Consider the following 22,586-nt stretch of genomic DNA (forward strand, 5'->3'; position numbering starts at 1 on the left):
ACAGAAATATGTGGCTTATAAGGATCTGCTCGACCATTAAGCCCCAGTCTTCTTATCTCCCTACACACCATCATTGTGCGAGCTGAACTGCTGACATCACTTTGCAACTCACAGGCGGTTCGTGCTGTTCATTTCGCGCCATTTTTCTTTACAACCATCCTCCGCAATGTCCGATGATCCTTGTCTGTCAGACCATGAAGCCCAACCGCCCTTGGTGGAGCAGTGGTTGTTCCTTCGCGTTTTTACTTCATAATCACATCACCAATAGTACACTTGTGTAGTTTTAGAAAGGTTGAATTCCTCCCGTTCGATCTGTTACTCGGGCGACGTCGTAAGACCCCTCTTCTATTACTGCATCTCTACTGACGGCACAGTACGACACAGTACGACAAATTTCACTCTGTACTGGCGGGTCCGTCTTCCATGAGACGTAGTGGTCAGTTCTGCGCTACGAAGATGCAAAGCTGGTACTTTTTGCCGATGATACAAGTATAGCTATCACACCCAACAGACAAGAATTAACTGGTGAAATTCTAAACGATGTTTTTCAGAAAATCATTAAGTGGTTCTCTGCAAATGGGGTCTAATTAAACTTTTGACAAAACACAGTATATACATTTCCACGCAGTAAATAGAATGACACCATTAATAAATATAGACTTCGATCAGAAATCGGTGGCTAAGGTAGAATATTCAAAACTTCTGTGTATGTATTGATGAGGGGTTGAACTGGAAGAAACACACTGAAGATCTGCTGAAACGTTTGAGTTCAGCTACTTATGCTATTATGGTCATTGCAAATTTTGGCGATATATATCTCAGCAAATTAGCTTACCACGCCTATTTTCATTGTCTGCTTTCGTATGTCATCATATTCTGAGGTAACTCATCGTTGAGTAAAAGAGTGTTCATTGCACAAAAGCGCGTAATCAGTTCAATTGCTGGAGCTCATCCAACAGCATCCTGCAGACTCTTATTTAAATGGCTAGGGATCTTCACTGTAGCCTCACAATATTATATATTCACTTATGAAATTTGTTTTTAACAATCCGAACGAATTCAAAAGTAATACAGTGTACATGGCTACAACACTAGGAGAAAGGATCTTCACTACTCAAGGTTAAATCTAATTTTGGCTCAGAAATGGGTAAATTATGCTGCCACAAAAGTCTTTGGTCATTTACCTAATAGCATCAAAAGTCTGACAGATAGCCATACAGCATTTAAAAGGAAATTAAAAGGATTTCTGAATGGCAACTCCTTCTACTCATTACATGAATTTTTGGACATAGTAAGTGGGTAATCCCCCCCCCCCCCCAACCAAAAAAAATTATAAATATTAAGTGTCATGTAATATTTTGTGTAACGTAATATCTTGTATGGACACCTTTTATTAACCTGACACGTTGCACGTTTCGAAGTGTCATATTCACAATCTATGGAACAAGTACTAATCTAATCTAATCATAGGGGGGTTCTGACACTTTTGATCAAATAGTATATTTTGGGTGAACCAATTTAGGATGACGATACAAAATGACGACGATGTCTGAAACAAGTTCGTTATGTACTATCATAGTATATGTTGTTTCTAATGGGAAAACGCTGAAAAAGTTTCCAGAATGAGATTTTCACTCTGCAGCGGAGTGTGCGCTGATATGAAACTTCCTAGCAGATTAAAACTGTGTGCCCGACCGAGACTCGAGCTCGGGACCTTTGCTTTTCGCTGGCAAGTGCTCTACCAACTGAGCTACCGAAGCACGACTCACGCGCGGTACTCACAGCTTTACTTCTGCCAGTACCTCGTCTCCTACCTTCCAAACTTTACAGAAGCTCTCCTGCGGACCTTGCAGAACTAGCACTCCTGAAAGAAAGGATATAGCGGAGACATGGCTTAGCCACAGCCTGGGGATGTTTCCAGAATGAGATTTTCACTCTGCAGCGGAGTGTGCGCTGATATGAAACTTCCTGGCAGATTAAAACTGTGTGCCCGACCGAGACTCGAATTCGTGACCTTTGCCTTTCGCGGGCAAGTGCTCTACCAACTGAGCTACCGAAGCACGACTCACGCCCGGTACTCACAGCTTTACTTCTGCCAGTACCTCGTCTCCTACCTTCCAAACTTTACAGGAGCTCTCCTGCGGACCTTGCAGAACTAGCACTCCTGAAAGAAAGGATATAGCGGAGACATGGCTTAGCCACAGCCTGGGGGATGTTTCCAGAATGAGATTTTCACTCTGCAGCGGAGTGTGCGCTGATATGAAACTTCCTGGCAGATTAAAACTGTGTGCCCGACCGAGACACGAACTCGGGACCTTCGCCTTTCGCGGGCAAGTGCTCTACCATCTGAGCTACCGAAGCACTGCTCACGGCCGGTACTCACAGCTTTACTTCTGCCAGTACCTCGTCTCCTACCTTCTAAACTTTACAGGAGCTCTCCAGCGAACCTTGCAGAAAAAGTTCATAAGTCACATTCATACTCTTTAAACTACATTGAATTTTCTGCTTGCTCGATGGAAACAAAATCGTTCTGCTGTCTCACATTCCATTACTTTTCGATTTTATACAAATGAAGAGGCGTTTCCATAAGGACGGCTGTAACAAACGCCTGAGGACGCGGGAGACTATACGACAGTTTCCTAATTGATCAGCATGTCTCAAGGCTCTGGTGAATCTTCCAATTACGACTGCCATGTTCTGCCCTATTCTAGGAGTCCTTTCCTGACTGGAAAACGTCAGTTTGGAGAGCTGAGTCCCACAACACACACTAGACTGTGAGACTCTTGTCGCTCGACACTGCCTCCTGCCCTCGCCCTGCCACACAGCTGTACAGTGTATCCTGCAACCGCTCTCTGTGTCGCAGCGATCGCCAGCCACTTGACGTCAGTCGGAGCCGCCTTCCCCCTGCGCTGGAACGCGAGCAGAGTCCGTCGGTCTTGGGAGCGCCCTTGACGGACAACTCGTGATTCCGCGGTCTTCCCGGCATTGCCCCGCCTCCTGCAGCAGCAAAAAGCCGTGTTATGCAAACGCTGCCACACGATGTGTCTGACAACCGCAGAGCAAGCAGGCCGCTTCCCAAAGACTGGAAACGCTGTGCTACGGCGTAGCGTTTTCAGCGCCTTACTCATCGCCTCGCATCTGCAGTCGAGATCGCTAAGACACGACGATCCCGAAGCACTCAAACTGAACGTAGCTCATCCGAATGCAGAGCACGGTAGATATTCAGAGCAGAAGTGAAGGAGAGAAGACGAAACAGCTGCCCAGCAGATGCAGTGACGCTGTACTGAATACAAAATCCCGATCATTATTCACCATCTTCACACTAATCCGTACGTCAACTGGTGTGATGCAAGTTACCCGCCGAATCTATGTGTCGTCATCGCAATTGTCTTTTTTCCAAAGCTCGTCCATACGCCGACACTTCACCTTACATGCATCCATTAGAAGTAGGCGCTCTATGCAATTATACATGCGAGATGTACAGTCACAAGATGGCAAAGGTAATCAGCAGAAAATACGACAGCTTTCGCAACAGAGCCTCTCACAGTGCTCAGTTATTTGCTACACTGAGCGTCCGAGTTACATGGTGCAGTGGTCAGCACACCAGACTGGACGACGCTTCAAATTCTAGTACAGCTTTCCACATTCTGGTTTTCCATGGTTTCCCTAAATCGCTCCACCCAATTGCCGTGATGGTTCCTTTGAAAGCGGCACAGCCGATTTCGTTTGAAACATTCCGAGCATGTGGCCCACCTCTAATGACCTCGATGTAGACGGTACATTAAACCGTATTCTTCTCTTATTCCTTCCTACCTTATACTGAGGAACCAACGGAAAAATGTAGCACCATACATACGGACTGGCATTATATGAAGGGCTTATTTCAATAGTGGTACAAGTCCATTTTTGTTCATTCTGAGATACAGAGTCCTGAAGTTAAATGAGTGCTGAAAAAACTGCAGTTGAGATACCAGAAATATTCAAGCATATGGCTTCTTGCTAGAGATGACCCTTTCTTTCTGTTTGTTTGGGCCATTAATGTCAGTGGAGGTAATGGACTTGTACCACTATTGAAATAAGCCCTTCATATGTTCATTGTATGTGCATTTATGCAGGAAGTTCGATTAACGTATTAATTAATTCATTTTTAACTTAGTTCAGTTCAGTTTCTTCCTCCGCCAGACTCACTTCACCTGCTTCAAGTTAGTGTGAATCTTGTATGGACATAGACAAATACGAAAAACAGAAGTAGGGACGTTCTACATCTACATCTACATCCGTACTCCGCAACCCACCTGACGGTGTGTGGCGGAGGGTACCTTAAGTACCTCTATCGGTTCTCCCTTCTATTCCAGTCTCGTATTGTTCGTGGAAAGAAGGATTGTCGGTATGCCTCTGTGTGGGCTCTAATCTCTCTGATTTTATCCTCATTGTCTCTTCGCGAGATATACGTAGGAGGGAGCAATATACTGCTTGACTCTTCGGTGAAGGTATGTTCTCGAAACTTTGACAAAAGGCCGTACCGAGCTACTGAGCGTCTCTCCTGCAGAGTCTTCCACTGGAGTTTATCTATCATCTCCGTAACGCTTTCGCGATTACTAAATGATCCTGTAACGAAGCGCGCTGCTCTCCGTTGGATCTTCTCTATATCTTCTATCAACCCTACCTGGTACGGATCCCACACTGCTGAGCAGTATTCAAGCAGTGGGCGAACAAGCGTACTGTAACCTACTTCCTTTGTTTTCGGATTGCATTTCCTTAGGATTCTTCCAATGAATCTCAGTCTGGCATCTGCTTTACCGACGATCAACATTATATGATCATTCCATTTTAAATCACTCCTAATGCGTACTCCCAGATAATTTATGGTATTAACTGCTTCCAGTTGCTGACCTGCTATTTTGTAGCTAAATGATAAAGGATCTATCTTTCTGTGTATTCGCAGCACATTACACTTGTCTACATTGAGATTCAATTGCCATTCCCTGCACCATGCGTCAATTCGCTGCAGATTCTCCTGCATTTCAGTACAATTTTCCATTGTTACAACCTCTCGATACACCACAGCATCATCTGCAAAAAGCCTCAGTCAACTTCCGATGTCATCCACCAGGTCATTTATGTATATTGTGAATAGCAACGGTCCTATGACACTCCCCTGCGGCACACCTGAAATCACTCTTACTTCGGAAGACTTCTCTCCATTGAGAATGACATGCTGCGTCCTGTTATCTAGGAACTCCTCAATCTACGTTCTTACACTAACACACAAAGAAAACAATCTTTGGCAATACAGCAGCTTTGTATCACTGATAGAAATTCATGTTTTCATATGTGCTATTAGATACTACTTGTTTCCTATCTTTTCTTAAATGACTTTCTCTCATGTGTTTTACTAAATTTGGATTACACTAACGACTCCAGTAAGAAACTTGCTATACACCTCTCTATGCGAATCATTCCTATTTCATTTCATAATTCTGAAATGGAAAACTGAAAAGATGAGACTTTTCTCTGCGGTCTTAGAAAATTTACTATTCACATAAATATAATAAAGATCCAACATTCTTTAATAGTTTTCTTTCACTATTTCCCTGCAAAATCACTCAATCGTAGTTACTGATTTTTATTCTCATATGAATGATTGATCAGCAAGTATTGTATTTCTGTATAACAGTGCAACTTATCTTAACACATATTGCTGTCAAGAAAATTTCGTGTCTTATGATGAATAGTTACAAGCGTTGCTCCCATCGGAAATGATCACTGAAACGTGGCTCTAGAATACTGAAGTCCTAATCCCAACAACGTATTGATTTTGTTTTTTGTGTATCTGCACCTCATACATACATGTATCATAAAATAAATTCAAGCCGTCTTTAACTATCGACCAGTTTCAGTGTTCTTTAGTAAAATTGTTTTTATGACCTGTAAACAATAATGCCTCTGATGGTGGTTAGTGTGATATCACATCACGTGTAAATGCAACGAATAACAAAGTGGCTAATACAGAACCTTGGGGGACTCTGTGTTTCCAAATTTTCTGCAAACCATTTTACCCAAGATCGATTTTGGTTCTGGAAATGTCTACTAAAGCGTAAGGCAAAAAGTAAGCCTACGTTTATAACATTTGTAAATTTAGATTAAAGCTTTTGACAGAATTGATTCCAAAAAATAATTGTAATTATGATGGCAGCATGAATGAAATGCAGGATGCGAAAGGCTTTTTACAACTTCTACAGAAACCAGACTGCGGTTGTAAGAGTCGAAGGTCGTGAAAGGGAATAAGCAGTCAAGAAGGGATTGGGATGGGGCTGTAGGCCGTCCCCGCTGTTATTCACTGTGAACTTTAAGAAAGCAGTGAGGGATACAGATGGGGAATATAAATTCAGCAAGAAGAAATTAAAAGTTTGTAAATTATATATTGCAGCGATCAGTTGTCCTTTTTAAATTTTATTGTCCAGATCTAGATATCGGTCAGAATAGTAGTATTCAATGAACTGTGGATGAAGCCCGACCGACAGGGCATTACATGCACTGAGCGAAAAATAATAGTGTTATGTAATATACAAACCATATGAGTTAAGCCATTACTTGTAACTTTTTAGGACATCATCTAACTATGTATTTCTTGCATACTTAGCATTGAGAATGGCTAGCTTCTAGCCGAAATCTAGATCTGGCCAGTAAAATTTAAAAAGGACGACTGACCGCTGCAATCTATAATTTACAAGTCAGCATATCATTCACTAAGTGCAACAGCTTTATGAATGGAATGATGAATTAAAAGTTTGCGGTTTTCCACCTCCATTGCAATTCTGTTCGGGATGACAGGATTTGGAGCATCGGTGGAACGTAATGGGCAGTATCTCGAAATGACGTAAGATGAACATCATAATCAGTGAAACAAGGGTAATGAATGCGAATGCTAAATGATGGACTGCAAGCTGCACAGAACAGACAAAAAGACGGATTATTACAAAAATAATGGGTGCAATACAAACTACAGTCGGTTCGAAAGTGTGAAGTAAGGAAGATATTTGCCAGAATACAAAAATACAGAGAAAGTATTAGAAGTAATCGTCTTTGCACACCTCCACTCAGTGAATGAGAACACACTAACGAAGCAAATAGTATTGTATTTATGGAAAGATAATTCGATGATAACGTGTACCACGGGCGTAAGAAACACAAATAAGAAAAATCAAACAATGGAAAATGACAAAAAAATCTTTTTAAAAATAAAATAGAAGAATTAGAGGGCTTTAAATGCGGAAGAAAAAAATTGGAAGCTACATGAACTGGAAAAGACAATATTGGGAGAAGATGAAAGAGTACTGGAACAGATAGGAAACAGAAGAGGCAGAAGAGGAACTGGAGTTGTTTCGTGATCCTAGTTGGTGAATACGGAGATTAAAAAAAAGTAAGGGTAATGTAGTGTCGTAGAAATAAATCAAGTAGTGCTTATGAAATTAAATAAGAAAATAATCGCTAAAAATAGACGACCTTTCATCGTGTTGGATTTATGCTTGTATAACCCTAAGTTAAATTGGAATAAGTGTTGTAATTACGTTGAGACATTGTGACTACCTATAACGCACTGATGATTGCCGCACTGTCAGCTAAAATCTAAATCTGCAGTAAAAAAGAGATGATATTACGACTGACGCTAACCCTCTTTCTGTTCGAAAATGGTTCAAATGGCTCTGAGCACTGTGGGACTTAACATCGGAGGTCATCAGTCCCCTAGAACTTAGAACTACTTAAACCTAAGGACATCACAAACATCTATACCCGAGGCAGGATTCGAACCTGCGACCGTAGCAGCAGCGTAGTTCCGGACTGCGGCACCTTGAACCGCTCGGCCACAGCGGCCGGTTCCTCTTTCTGTCCTAAATTAGTTTGTTACAGTGGCAGCGTAAATAAGTGGGGATACCCGAGCGAGGAAGATATAAAACCATTTCTGAAACGAACAGTCTCGCTAATAATCGAATAGAAATTTCTAGATTAGGAAATTTTTTCTGAATAAATTGCTTGTCTGGAAGTTTTCCTGTAGGGAAGTGAAACGCGGGAAATGCTAAAGGTAATATGAGTAGATTGGGTTCTTATTCAAACTGAGGAGGAAGGAAAGTTATGCCACCACTTGCCTAAAAAATGTTCAAATGTGTGTGAAATCACATGGGACTTAACTTGAAACGTCCCCTTTGAACAATTTATACAAGACTGTGCTTATAAACCTCTTACAATATTTGCTTTTCAAACAGCTGAGCAAAACTGAACGTACTCAAACATTCACTAAAGTGACACACAATATTTTTAGCGCAACGCAATCTATCAAAAATCCCTACAAAAGAATGGCTCTGACAAAACATTAAACTATACCTTTCACAAATCACTTACCTCACAAAAATCTTCGTTACTCAAGCTACTGCAATACAGCGAGCGCCACTACTGCCAGCTAAATAAAAGATTCAAACTACTGAAGGCACTAACTATTGATAGTCTTAGCAAATGAAAGATTCTAATAGAGAATAAACAATGTATTTACCTCAATATTCATAATATATACAGCAGTTCATGACATTTTTCAAAACTCCGCCATCTCTCTCCCCACATCCACCACTGCTGGCGGCTCACCTCCAACTGCGCAACGCTACGCGCTGTTCACATCCAGCTGCCGCTGCCTAACACTACAATGGCAGACAACAATGCAAATTAGCCACAGACTGCACACAGCACAGCCAGTGATTTTCATATAGAGCGCTACGTAACGTTGCCAATAAGAAAACATAAACAGCCTACTTACATAGCCCCCATGCTCCCCAAAAAAAAAATTTTACAAAATATTTTTGGGCAGTGGCCAATAATGATTTGATAAAATTTTTCGTAATTACACTAACAAAGATATCCAATGCACACACTTATTAATACAATGTTGGTCAAAAGCTAAAATTTTCTCACAGTCCATAAAGACAGTCCTGATCATTCATCATAATAGTAATTACAGTTTTTTTTAACAAAGTCTCATTAGTAAAAAAATTGAACACAGAAGTAGTGGATTTCCATGCAGTCTTGAAGAAGTAGTGGTGTCCTTCCAACGGAAAGACAGTGCTGACTCTTGACATGCTGACAGGTAATGGGCCACAACAGAGCAAACCCACAGCAGAGTCAGTCGAAGTTTTGAAGAATATTCGTAGGTAGGTCATCACAGAGCAGACCCACTGTAGTCCTGGTAGAGATTGTGGTATTGGTGGGCCACCAGAGGTGTAGACCCACTGCAGTCCTTGTAGAAATAATGGTATTGGTGAGTCATCAAAGGTGTTGACCCACTGTAGTCCTTGTAGAGATGGCCAGCAGCCATCTGCTGCGACTGTGCAGGTGTACAATCACCATCGAAGAGTCTTGCGGAGAATATAGCAAGTCCATAACCACCACTTGTGCACTCACAAAGTTTTTGGAATTGTCCTTAGAACCAGCAATGCTGTTATCCAGTCCCTTGCTGAATTATCAACACACGTGCAAACACTAACAGTCCCTACTTCTCACATATTGTCCATATACTATGACCAACAGAAACGTGTGCAGTGAGTTTAATGTTTGTCAGAGACATTCTTTTGTAGGGATTGTTGATAGATTGCGTTGCGCTAAAAATATTGTGTGTCACTTTAGTGAATGTTTGAGTACGTTCAGTTTTGCTCAGCTGTTTGAAAAGCAAATAGTGTAAGAGGTTTATAAGCACAGTCTTGTATAAATTGTCCAAAGGGGACGTTTCAAACTGCTAAGGTCATAAGTCCCTAAGCTTGCACTCTAGTTAATCTAAATTATCCTAAGGACAAACACACACACCCATGCCCGAGGGAGGACTCGAACCCCCGCCGGGATCAGCCGCAGCTACTTGCCTAAAATAAGTTATCTGCTGACAGGACGAGCTCGAGGTACGACGGAATCGTCATTTGATAATGGAGAGAAATGAATGGGGGTGGGTAGGGGAGGTTAAAACAATAGTGGGAGATCAAGGATTGATTACAATAGCACGGTTTAAAAGCCGTAGAATGCAGAAGTTATGCAGGTACGAGGAGAGTTGGGCAGGCTTGGCTAGCGCGGAGACATCACACGGGACCAGTCCTCGGACTGAAGACCAGCAGAACAGCAAGCCCTTGCTGTTCTCCTCGGTCGTATCTCACGTTAAGATCGGCAAGTGCTTTGTCGGCCTCTGGCGCCACGGTGACAACACTGGTCGGACGGTGTGAGGTGGTCGCACTTGGCACAGTTGGGCAGCGCAGGGGCCCACGCGGCTTGGACGGACGGCCTAGCGCCGCTGCCTCCACCTCCCCCCCCCCCCCCCTAACCGACGCTGACTTCATAAGGCGGCGCGCCGCACCTGTTGCCCCAGTGCCCGCTGCCCGCCCACACAGCTCGCCGCACCACAGCACGCCATGGACGCGGCGCGCCACCAACAGCAGCAGCCGCAGCAGCAGACGCGCCGGCGCCGGGTGAGTCCTCCGTCTCGAAACACGGGCGGCGGCCGTCACGCGCGGCGTGCACACCTCCTTCTGCTGGCGATTTGCCGCGTCGCGGAGCGTCCTCGCGCGCTTTCACTTACGACATCTACAGCGCGTAACGCATTGTTTCCACATACACTCCTGGAAATTGAAATAAGAACACCGTGAATTCATTGTCCCAGGGAGGGGAAACTTTATTGACACATTCCTGGGGTCACATACATCACATGATCACACTGACAGAACCACAGGCACATAGACACAGGCAACAGAGCATGCACAATGTCGGCACTAGTACAGTGTATATCCACCTTTCGCAGCAATGCAGGCTGCTATTTCTCCCATGGAGACGATCGTAGAGATGCTGGATGTAGTCCTGTGGAACGGCTTGCCATGCCATTTCCACCTGGCGCCTCAGTTGGACCAGCGTTCGTGCTGGACGTGCAGACCGCGTGAGACGACGCTTCATCCAGTCCCAAACATGCTCAATGGGGGACAGATCCGGAGATCTTGCTGGCCAGGGTAGTTGACTTACACCTTCTAGAGCACGTTGGGTGGCACGGGATACATGCGGACGTGCATTGTCCTGTTGGAACAGCAAGTTCCCTTGCCGGTCTAGGAATGGTAGAACGATGGGTTCGATGACGGTTTGGATGTACCGTGCACTATTCAGTGTCCCCTCGACGATCACCAGTGGTGTACGGCCATTGTAGGAGATCGCTCCCCACACCATGATGCCGGGTGTTGGCCCTGTGTGCCTCGGTCGTATGCAGTCCTGATTGTGGCGCTCACCTGCACGGCGCCAAACACGCATACGACCATCATTGGCACCAAGGCAGAAGCGACTCTCATCGCTGAAGACGACACGTCTCCATTCGTCCCTCCATTCACGCCTCTCGCGACACCACTGGAGGCGGGCTGCACGATGTTGGGGCGTGAGCGGAAGACGGCCTAACGGTGTGCGGGACCGTAGCCCAGCTTCATGGAGACGGCTGCGAATCGTCCTCGCCGATACCCCAGGAGCAACAGTGTCCCTAATTTGCTGGGAAGTGGCGGTGCGGTCCCCTACGGCACTGCGTAGGATCCTACGGTCTCGGCGTGCATCCGTGCGTCGCTGCGGTCCGGTCCCAGGTCGACGGGCACGTGCACCTTCCGCCGACCACTGGCGACAACATCGATGTACTGTGGAGACCTCACGCCCCACGTGTTGATCAATTCGGCGGTACGTCCACCCGGCCTCCCGCATGCCCACTATACGCCCTCGCTCAAAGTCCGTCAACTGCACATACGGTTCACGTCCACGCTGTCGCGGCATGCTACCAGTGTTAAAGACTGCGATGGAGCTCCGTATGCCACGGCAAACTGGCTGACACTGACGGCGGCGGTGCACAAATGCTGCGCAGCTAGCGCCATTCGACGGCCAACACCAAGGTTCCTGGTGTGTCCGCTGTGCCGTGCGTGTGATCATTGCTTGTACAGCCCTCTCGCAGTGTCCGGAGCAAGTATGGTGGGTCTGACACACCGGTGTCAATGTATTCTTTTTTCCATTTCCAGGAGTGTATAATGGTCATACACGTTACGGCTGCTTACACAGCATCACGCTTCAGGCATAGTACACTGCTCGAGAAGAAAAAAGATGAAGTTCCCACAAGGGAAGGAGCACACGATATGAAACCTCACGGGTTGCAAGGTACACAGGCCATTACAATTGCTGCACCACGAAAATGACGTGCTACAGACGCTAAATTTAACCGACAAGAAGAATATGCTGTGATATGCAAATGATCAGCTTTTCAGAGCATTCACACACGGCTGGCGCCGGTGGCGACACCTACAACGTGCTGACATGAGGAAAGTTTCCAACCGATTTCTCGTACACTAACAGCAGTTGTCCGGCGTTGCCTGGTGAAACGTTGTGATGCCTTCTGTAAGGACGAGAAATGCCTACCATCACGTTTCCGACTTTGATAAAAGTCGGATTGTAGCCTATTGCGATTGCCGTTTATCGTTATCGACATTTCTGCTCGCGTTGGTCGAGATCCAATGATTGTTAGCAGAATATTCAATCGGTGGGTTCAGGAGGGAAATACTGAAAGCCGTGCTGGATCCCAACGGCCAGTCGAGATGACAGGCATCTTATCCGCATAGCTGTAACGGATCTTGCAGCCACGTCTCGATCCCTGAGTCAACAGATGGGGATGTTTTCAAAACAACAACTATCTGCACGAACAGTTCGACGATGTTTGCAGCAGCATGGACTATCACCTCTGACACCATAGCTGCTGTTACCCTTGACGCTGCATCACAGACAGTAGAGGCTGCGATGGTGTACTCAACGACGAACCTCGGTGCACGAAAGGCAAAACGTCATTTTTTCGGATGAATCCAGGTTCTGCTCACAGCAGCATGATGGTCGCATCCGTGTTTGGCGACATCGCGGTGAACGCATATTGGAAGCGTGTATTCGTCATCGCCATACTGGCATATCACCCGCATGATGGTATGGGGTGCCATTGGTTACACGTCCCGGCCACCTCTTGTTCGCATGGACGGCACTTTCAACAGTGGATGTTACATTTCAGATGTGTTACGACCCGTGGCTCTACCCTTCATTCGATCCCTGCGAAACCCTACATTTCAGCAGGATAATGCACGACCGCATGTTGCAGGTGTGTATGTTCCTTTCTGGATACAGAAAATGTTCGTCTGCTGCCCTGGCCAGCACATTCTCCAGATCTCTCGCCAACTGCAAACATCTGGTCAATGGTGGCCGAGCAACTGGCTCGTCAGAATACGCCAGTCACTACTTTTGATGAGCTGTGGTATCGTGTTGAAGGTGCATGGCCAGTTGTACCTGTACACGCCATCCAAGCTCTGTTTGACTCAATGCCCAGGCGTATCAAGGCCGTTATTACAGCCAAAGGTGGTTGTTCTGGATACTGATTTCTCAGCATCTATGCACCCAGATTGCGTGAAAACGTAATCACATGTCAGTTCTACTATAATATATTTGTCCAATGAGTACTCGTTTATCATCTGCATTTGTTCTTGGTGTAGCAATTTTAATGGCCAGTGGTGTATTTCATGTTACTGCAGTGATTACAATATCGAGTCACATTTAGAAAGAACTTGGCAGGAGAAGTTCACTCATGAATATGTTGTTTCACCCCTCTGGTTTGGATACATCCATTGTTTCAATTCGGAAGGCTGTTGCATCCCGTCCTGAGGCAAGCTGGCCCACAACTTTTGTGATTGGTCATTGATATCCTGGATACTAGCATTGGGACGGAGTTACGTTCGACTTGATCCCGCACTAGCTCTGTGGGTCTTTCTGACCACGGAAGTACCTCAACATAACGCGTGAAGATCATAGAGACATGTATCTCGTGTGGGTGGGCTTTTGCAGGGTGAAAAATGGAACCACGATAATATCGCATCAAGGTAACGCATGAGGGCAAAAGGTGTCCGTGGCGTACGGTTCTGTTGTCAGAAATCCCTTATTCACTACCAACCAGGAACTGAAGTCGTCCCCGACAGGTCGACGCCATGACGACAGGACGGACACAGCTGTGCCTCTCCAAAACACGGTCACAATGAAACCTCTCCCCATGTCGCTGCCAGTCTCGCACACGATGGGTTATCCAGGGTAGCGCAGAATCGCGATCACCGATGAACAAAATGCAGCCCCATTCACCAGCAGTCTACGCTTCCCATTCAGAGCACAACTCCAGACGCAGTCTTTCTGTGGTGCTGGTGTCGCTTAGGCGTGGGACGGTAACTTAGTCAGTTACATGTTCCATAGACCATTTGAACGATTGTTTTATCGAAATGATGTGGAACGAGTCAGTTTACAGGATATGTACGCATGGTCAGTGTTAACCAGTAATCAGCACATTATCATTGTATTTCCAATCATGCATCTACACTTAAAAACGAGTTCTTTGCTTATTTTTGATTTAGTTTTTACGGGCTACCAGTTTTAAGTAGAAATTTGTCAACTGAATGGAAGAGGTTGTCAAGGAGAAATTATTTCAAATTGGATTTAAAACTGGCTTCGCTACCTGTCATATATTTTATGTTATTGGACAAATGATCAAAAATTTTTACTGCTGCATATTGAACCCCACTCTGAGCCACTGATTGGTTTAACAATGGGTAATAAAAATATGTACATCACTATTCTTCTCAAACTGTGATGGATTATTTATAACGGATTTCGTTAGCGAAAATATGTATTTTGACTCTGCACCTGAAATCCCCTGTCACTTGAAGAGGCACCTACATGGCGACGGTGGGCAAACACCACATATTATTCTTACCGCTCGCTTTTTGGCAATCAGTACTTTCTTTCTTAGCGATGAGTTACTCCAGAAAAATTTATTCTCTGCGACATTATTGAGTGGAAATATACAAGATATGTCAGAAGCATGGTATGTTTGTTTCCAAGATTGGCAATTATTCGAAGAGCAAAAGTAGCTGAACTTAATTGTTTGAGAAGCTCAGTAATTTACTTCTCCCAGTTCTAGTTTTCATTAATATCTACATCCTACAATTTGGAGCATTCTATCCCACTTACTGACTCCTGCTCATATGCTGCATCAGTTACTGGTATGACTATTTGTCGTACAGAACTGAATGCAATGTTTTCTTTTTTTCAAAATTTAGGGCCAGTCCATTTTCAGAGAATCACTTAATAATTCTTAAGAGAATATCATTTGTTAACTCTTCCGTAGCTTTCTCTCTAATGGGATTTATCATACCAGTAGTATCGTCTGCAAGAAAGTATCAGTTTTGCTTGTTGAATATTAAGTGGAAGGTCATTCACATATATAAGGACTAGGAATGGACCCAAAATTGAACCCTGTGTGACTCACTTTGTGACTTTACACCACTCACTGAAATTTTCTACCTTTCTGATATTTTATGAATTGTTCAGCACAAACTCTTGCATTCTGTAAAACTTGAGTTTTCCTAGGAGAGTGTCATGATCTATAGTATCGAAGGCCCTGGAGAGATCACAAAAAATACCAACTGGCCATACATTATTATTTAAGCCTTGTACTGTTTAATGAGTGAATGTATAAATAACATTCTTAGTCAATCAACATTACTGGAATCCAAACTGTGATATGCTAAGTAAATTGTTGCAACTTAAGTGTGCGACTACTCTAGAGTACATTACGTTCTCGCGTATTTCGGAAAAAGATGTCAGCAAGGACAGTGGACGATAATTGTTGAAATCTGTCTAGCAACTTTTCTTATGGAGTGTTTTAATAAATGCATATTTTAACCTGCCTAGAAAACGTCCCTGTGCCAGTGACGCACTGCATATATCACTAAGGATATTACTTATTAAGTTGGAATAACTTTCCGGAATTCTATGTGAAATGTCTTCAAGAGCTTTTGCTTTTTAGTATTGTTATAATTTTATTAATTATGGAGAAGGATGTTGGTACTACTTCTAGTTGCTTAAAGTTCTGTTAAATGGTATTTTCAATATATTCTCTTGCTTCTTCAACAGAACCATCTAATCGTATATTTACTGATAAGTGTAGAAAAGAATTCTTAAAAGTACTTGCAACCTGTGGATTACCAGTCACAACATTGTCGTTTGGTCTAATTGTTATGGAATCTTGTACACTGACTTACTGTCTTATCTCCTGTTTGATAATATCCCATATAGTGGTAATCTTATTATCCGCATTATTTGTGTCTGTCAGGACATGCGTACTTCTGGACATTGTAATGACTTCACTACAGTGTTTTTTGTAGTATGCAAGCAATGTTGGATTTGACTTACTCTCCCATTAACATTAATTTCTCTCTTCTTCATACATCACCGTGTCCTTCACAGTTATCTGACGCTGTTCACGCCTGTTTCATACCTTGCCACGCCCAAACACAAACAACATTGATGCACTCTGGTGTCCACTCTCCCTATCACAGAGAATTCTAACTGTAATCATTAACATACTCATTGATGGTGCATACCTATACGAAATTACATGGAAATCCGACCATGTCTTCGCCGCTCTTCACTGTTTTGTCACACACTGTAGTTCAGATTTGCAAAATAACTTTGTGTCACATACTGCCTTCCAGCTGCTCACATTGTGACTACACTAGCTGATACATTAGAGATTCATGCCCTTTTAGGATTCATCAGTATTTCGGAATACTTTGCCTTAAAATTTCGCATCCAGTGTCACGTTAATGTTCAGTGACTCACTCTTTGATCACATCCACTAAAACCACTGTGGCTTATAACTTTTACTATACTTCCGTTCGTCCGTTGATCAATTAATCATAATTCCCATACTTATTTTAATGTCTACAGCTTACAGTACTACTACACAAGAGCTAAAGCTCCGCCCACAGGCCGTGTCAGGCCATTTAGAGGGCGTCCTGATAAGTAATGCCTCCGAATTTCTCATGTGAAAATTCTTGAAGCTTTTTAACTAACACAGACGTTATTAACATTCTACATCTTCATTGTTCATGTCTAAAAATTTATTTATCTATACAATCATCCTGGCGACGAAAAAATTTCTCCCAACGAGAGGCCAGTTTCTTGATACCGTCATTGTAGAATATTTGTTGACGGGGCGACAAACCCACCTCTGCTTGAACCTCTACATCACTACTAAAGTGAAGTCTTCGAAAGTGTTCTTTATATTCTGAAAACAGATGGATGTCTCTTGGGGCCCAGTGGAGATTATAAAAAAGAACCAAAGGCGTCGGATTGTTCCCGATGTCTCAGCGCCCGTGTGTGGTCCGGCAATGTCGTGTTGGATGGGAGGGTTCTCCACGTGTGCACGAATTCTTCGAACTGTCGCTGCCAGTTTTCTGAGCGACTGCAGTACGTTGTTACTCAAGCTCAGATACAGTTATGTTACACTCACCAATTCGAAGCGACAGATAGTTGCAGCTCGTGTCAACGAAGCGAGAAAGTCGACCAAGTAATGTGTATGTCCTGTAAACCTCAACCGTTATTGAGAACAGAATTAAAAGTTGGCAGACATTACTTTTCATCACACCCTCGTAGAACCAACGGATCAACGTTTCATCCTCTGCCAATGGCGTCATTCAGATACGGTATGGAGGGGCGTAGGGTAAGCTCTCGGCTTCCCAGACATTGCAGTCGCTCTGTCTCACTCAAGTAGCTCGTCAGCTAAAATCGAGAGGATGGGAACACTCCTGACCAGTCCTCCCGCCAACAAGAAATCCCTGGCAGTGCCAGGAATCTACGTTGAAGTTAGACACTTTGACTACAGTGCCGTAAAATGGTGTGAAGAGAAACAGATTTAAAGGAAAAAGAAATTATCATATTGAAAAGAAATATGAAATCCAAAGTTATATGTGATAATAGTTCTTGTTCCTTACTTTAAACTTTTAAGAAGATTAGTTGGTGCTTTTACAGCATAAAAATTAAAAACTTGCTGTTAACCTCATCATTCTTTTCTGTTTGTTGGTCTTTGGGATGAATAGGGACGTGTCAAAATCTGTCTTGAATCTAGGAGAATAAAGAAAAAAGTTGATGTTTTCATTCTGTTTTATGTCTAATTACTCACTGTAACACTAAATTGATGAACTTGGTTTGTTTCTTTCTAATGATGTGACTGGTTTCGATTCAATGAAACAATCAATCATATCAGTAGATCTAAAAATGATTCGATTGAACCGAAACTAACCGTAAAATTAAAAATATGAACAACTATATGGACCATAAAATCTGTTTTAAAACCACTGACTGCGTATTTCTTCCAAAAAATACCGTTTGTAAACTTCTGAAACTGTTTTATAAATTTTTAGGCACTGTAGACTAACTTTTTCATAATTACATCCATTGCCTTAAGTGTGACTTATATAGTCGAGTTCTAGCTGGTTTGGCAGGTCTTGTGTAAGTTGAACAGGACTAAGCTAAGAAACACCAGTGGTCAACAAACAGTTTCATCAAATTATGACTGGAGCTGCGAAATAGACAATGAACGTAGAACATCAGATATTTTACTATAGTCTGTTTTTCAGCATGTTGCAATCTTCTCTCTACATACCGACGAATACGCTTCTGTAGAAATACAAAGGCTAGTAGAATTCTTTTTTCATAACTTTGAGAGCAGCAATTGATCACATAACCTAACATTCAAAAAGAGTACGATAATTTGATTCTTACGAGTTACACATATTGGTTCAAATGGCTCTGAGCACTATGGGACTTAACTTCTGAGGTCATCAGTCCCTTAGAACTTAGAACTACTTAAACCTAACTAACCTAAGAACATCACACACATCCATGCCCGAGGCAGGATTCGAACCTGCGACCGTAGCGGTCGCGCGTTTCTAGACTGTAGTGCCTAGAACCGCTCGGCCACTCCGGACGGCAGTTACACATAATCTGCTGCCTTAAGAGCCCTTACTGTTTTGAAAAAAAAAATATTACGTAAGATTGGGATAGTTGATTTTTAATTTAAACCTACACTGGTCGTACTGTCAACAAAAGTACGAAACGAAAGAATCTGAAGTGGAGCAGGTGAACACTGAAGTACTGATTCTATTACTAAGTGACTAAGTTTATCATTGGCACTGTGATCCGTTGGGCTGGAATAAAATCCCATATCGCTCTTAAACGTCCGCAATCCACTCTCCTTCACCTGCTCAAATCTGGTTACTAGAAAACGAGCAGAAGATGGGCAGAAGATGGATGACACGGGCCTCCCGTATTTATTCTCACCACTGGAACATCGTCTTAGCACCATGAGACTGAAAGAAGAAGTTCATTGGTTAGGATCCACTTCCGGCATTCGAAAGGTAGGTTCCTCAGTCTTTTGGTTTTCCTTGGTACCCTTCAATCAGTTCATGTGAAAGTCAATGTGAGTCCTCAAACAAAGCCACAGTCCATTTTTGCCCAACGCTTGTCTCACTTGAGTATTAAACAATGGAAAATTCACGATGGAATGTAACAATATTATGAAAAGGATAGTTGCTTCTCACCATATGGCGGAGATGCTGAATCGCAGATAAGCACAACAAGAAGACTATCGGAAGGTTAGCTTTCGGCCAACAACGCAAAATAGACAACATACACACACACACAAGCAAGATTATACGACGTATCAATATTTAGAAGACTAAAAAATGGAAACGATACGCACTAACAGAAATATAATGGACTCCAACAATAGCGACAGATTACTGACTAAGTTTCTAAAGTAAGTGATATAAGAACGTAGGCTTCCGCGGTCGGTGTCATAGTGATTAAAATTATGCCGCGTCATTGCTAAAAACTAACAACAATAATAAACTAAAACCGACGTTTCGGCCGATTTGTAACGGCCCTCTCAGGGCACGACTGGTTTTGCGTGGGGATAGGTGCTTCTATTTATTACAGACTATCGATGTCTGACGTCACTGACTAACCAATCATATTAGAGGACCAATTAAAAGTTCTGAAGTGAATGTTTGTAACACAGCAGTGGGGAAAAATGAATAGTTGGCAATTGGAAAGATCAGAACTAAAATTAGTCCGACCCAGATGCTCTTGACTGCTACACATCTATCGAGCAGCAAGTTAAGTACGAGGGCAGTTCAATAAGTAATGCAACACATTTTTTTTCTCGGCCAATTTTGGTTGAAAAAACCGGAAATTTCTTGTGGAATATTTTCAAACATTCCCGCTTCGTCTCGTATAGTTTCATTGACTTCCGACAGGTGGCAGCGCTGTACGGAGCTGTTAAAATGGCGTCTGTAACGGATGTGCGTTGCAAACAACGGGCAGTGATCGAGTTTCTTTTGGCGGTAAACCAGGGCATCTCAGATATTCATAGGCGCTTGCAGAATGTCTACGGTGATCTGGCAGTGGACAAAAGCACGGTGAGTCGTTGGGCAAAGCGTGTGTCATCATCGCCGCAAGGTCAAGCAAGACTGTCTGATCTCCCGCGTGCGGGCCGGCCGTGCACAGCTGTGACTCCTGCAATGGCGGAGCGTGCGAACACACTCGTTCGAGATGATCGACGGATCACCATCAAACAACTCAGTGCTCAACTTGACATCTCTGTTGGTAGTGCTGTCACAATTGTTCACCAGTTGGGATATTCAAAGGTTTGTTCCCGCTGGGTCCCTCGTTGTCTAACCGAACACCATAAAGAGCAAAGGAGAACCATCTGTGCGGAATTGCTTGCTCGTCATGTGGCTGAGGGTGACAATTTCTTGTCAAAGATTGTTACAGGCGATGAAACATGGGTTCATCACTTCGAACCTGAAACAAAACGGCAATCAATGGAGTTGGCTCCGACATCGACCAGTGGAATGGTACCGTGCAGGCATACAGGCCCTCATTTCAAGGTGGCATAAGGCCGTAGCATTGAATGGAGATTACGTTGAAAAATAGTGTTGTGTAGCTAAAAGATTGGGGAATAACCTGGTGTATTTCATTGCTGAATAACACAACCCCCGTTTCAGAAAAAAAATGTGTTGCATTACTTATTGAAATGCCCTCGTAGAATGAAATTTTCACTCTACTGCGGAGTGTGCGCTGATATGAAACTTCCTGGCAGATTAAAACTGTGTGCTGGACCGAGAGTCGAACTCGGGACCTTTGCCTTTCGCGGGCAAGTGCTCTCATTCTAGAAACATCCCCCAGGCTGTGGCTAAGCCATGTCTCCGCAATATCCTTTCTTTGAGGAGTGCTAGTTCTGCAAGGTTCGCAGGAGAACTTCTGTAAAGTTTGGAAGGTAGGAGGCGAGGTACTGGCAGAAGTAAAGCTGTGAGGACGGGGCGTGAGTCGTGCTTAGGTAGCTCAGATGGTAGAGCACTTGCCCGCGAAAGGCAAAGGTCCCTAGTTCGACTCTCGGTCCGGCACACAGTTTTAATCTGCCAGGAAGTTTCAGCAAGTTAAGTGTTTATCTTTTACTCTCCTTTCCTCGTAGTTTACTCCTTAAATTTCGAGAGTCTTTTTCTGTTTAAGAGGTTTAATCTCGAGTTTTTGTAAGCGTAATTCAATCAGTGTGTACCGTATCAGTTACTCATTTGTTTCGTTTTGAACACAAGCGTCCGCCCATTTCGTAAGCCAGACACTGATTCTCTAGCTCTCGGCTGAGACACATCTACGCAGTGGGAAGTTAAGTGTTTTATCTTTTCCCGTGTTTTCGTCGTAGAATATTTGTTAAACTTCTTGCGTGTTTTTCTGTTCAAGAGGTGTAAGCTCACATTTTATAACTGTAAATTCAAGGCAGTCTGCAGCGCAGTTTTCGTTTCTTCTGAACAGTCAGCTACATAGCTAATTGAGGCATCAGCGTCCATTGGTGATACATCAGGAGGGTAGCAGGATGCATATGTAGCTATCTGTCAGCTTTTATAGCCCACTTCTTCAGTTAGTCTTGCTAGGATGGCTAGGATGTGTGCACGCTGCGTGCGGACGCAGAAGGGGTGGTTGCAGTTGGCGAACAACGCGTTTGGCTGGGGTCAGTCACCTTCAGGCTGCTACCTCGGGGGTGTAGCTGTGGCAGAGAATCTGGTACGTCGCACGGGACACTTCAGGTGTCACTTGTTTTGCCCCGGTGCTCTGCTGCCCTCACACCATGGTGAGTGGCTGGTGGTAGCGCTTTCGCTTCGCTCGAGGCGGAGGGCCAGTGCGAGGATTGGCCGGCTGGCTTCGCCCACTCACCCTGTGAGTGGACAAGTGGCCGCTACTTCAACTGTGTCCGAGAGGGCACGCGGGGGAGAGGGGTTTACTAGTTACCGGGAGCTCCAATGTTAGAGTCGTTATGGAGCCCCTTAGGCAGATAGCCTTCAGGACTGGAAGGAAAGCCTAGGTGCGCTCGGTATTTCTGCCGGGTGGCCCCATCCGAAATGTGGAGGCGGTCTCTCCTGCGGCTATGCAGTGCAGCGTGCAGTCGTCTACAAGTTGTGACTCACGTCGGCACCAACGACGCCTGTCGCACGGGTTCTGAGGCCATCCTCAGCTCATACAGGCGACTGGCGGCTGGAAGAACTCGCATTTTGAGCACTGTTCCCAAATTTGATCAGGTCCTTCGGTTTGGAACCGAGTGGAAGGTCTCAGCGACAGCATTCGTCGACTCTGTGACG

At 44.0% G+C, this 22,586-nt stretch overlaps 1 protein-coding gene across 1 annotated transcript in view; it reads left to right on the forward strand.

Moving 5' to 3' along the window:
* The first annotated feature begins 19,256 nt into the window (after nt 1–19,256).
* Nucleotides 19,257–22,586, forward strand: part of LOC126188342 (uncharacterized) — an 88,026-nt gene continuing 84,696 nt past the window's right edge. The window contains exon 1 of the mRNA XM_049929940.1: nt 19,257–19,310. Within this exon, the coding sequence (XP_049785897.1) occupies nt 19,257–19,310 (54 nt within the window). The remainder of the gene's footprint in view (nt 19,311–22,586) is intronic.

Source organism: Schistocerca cancellata, chromosome 5 (assembly GCF_023864275.1).
Source record: "Schistocerca cancellata isolate TAMUIC-IGC-003103 chromosome 5, iqSchCanc2.1, whole genome shotgun sequence".
Lineage (NCBI taxonomy): Eukaryota > Metazoa > Arthropoda > Insecta > Orthoptera > Acrididae > Schistocerca > Schistocerca cancellata.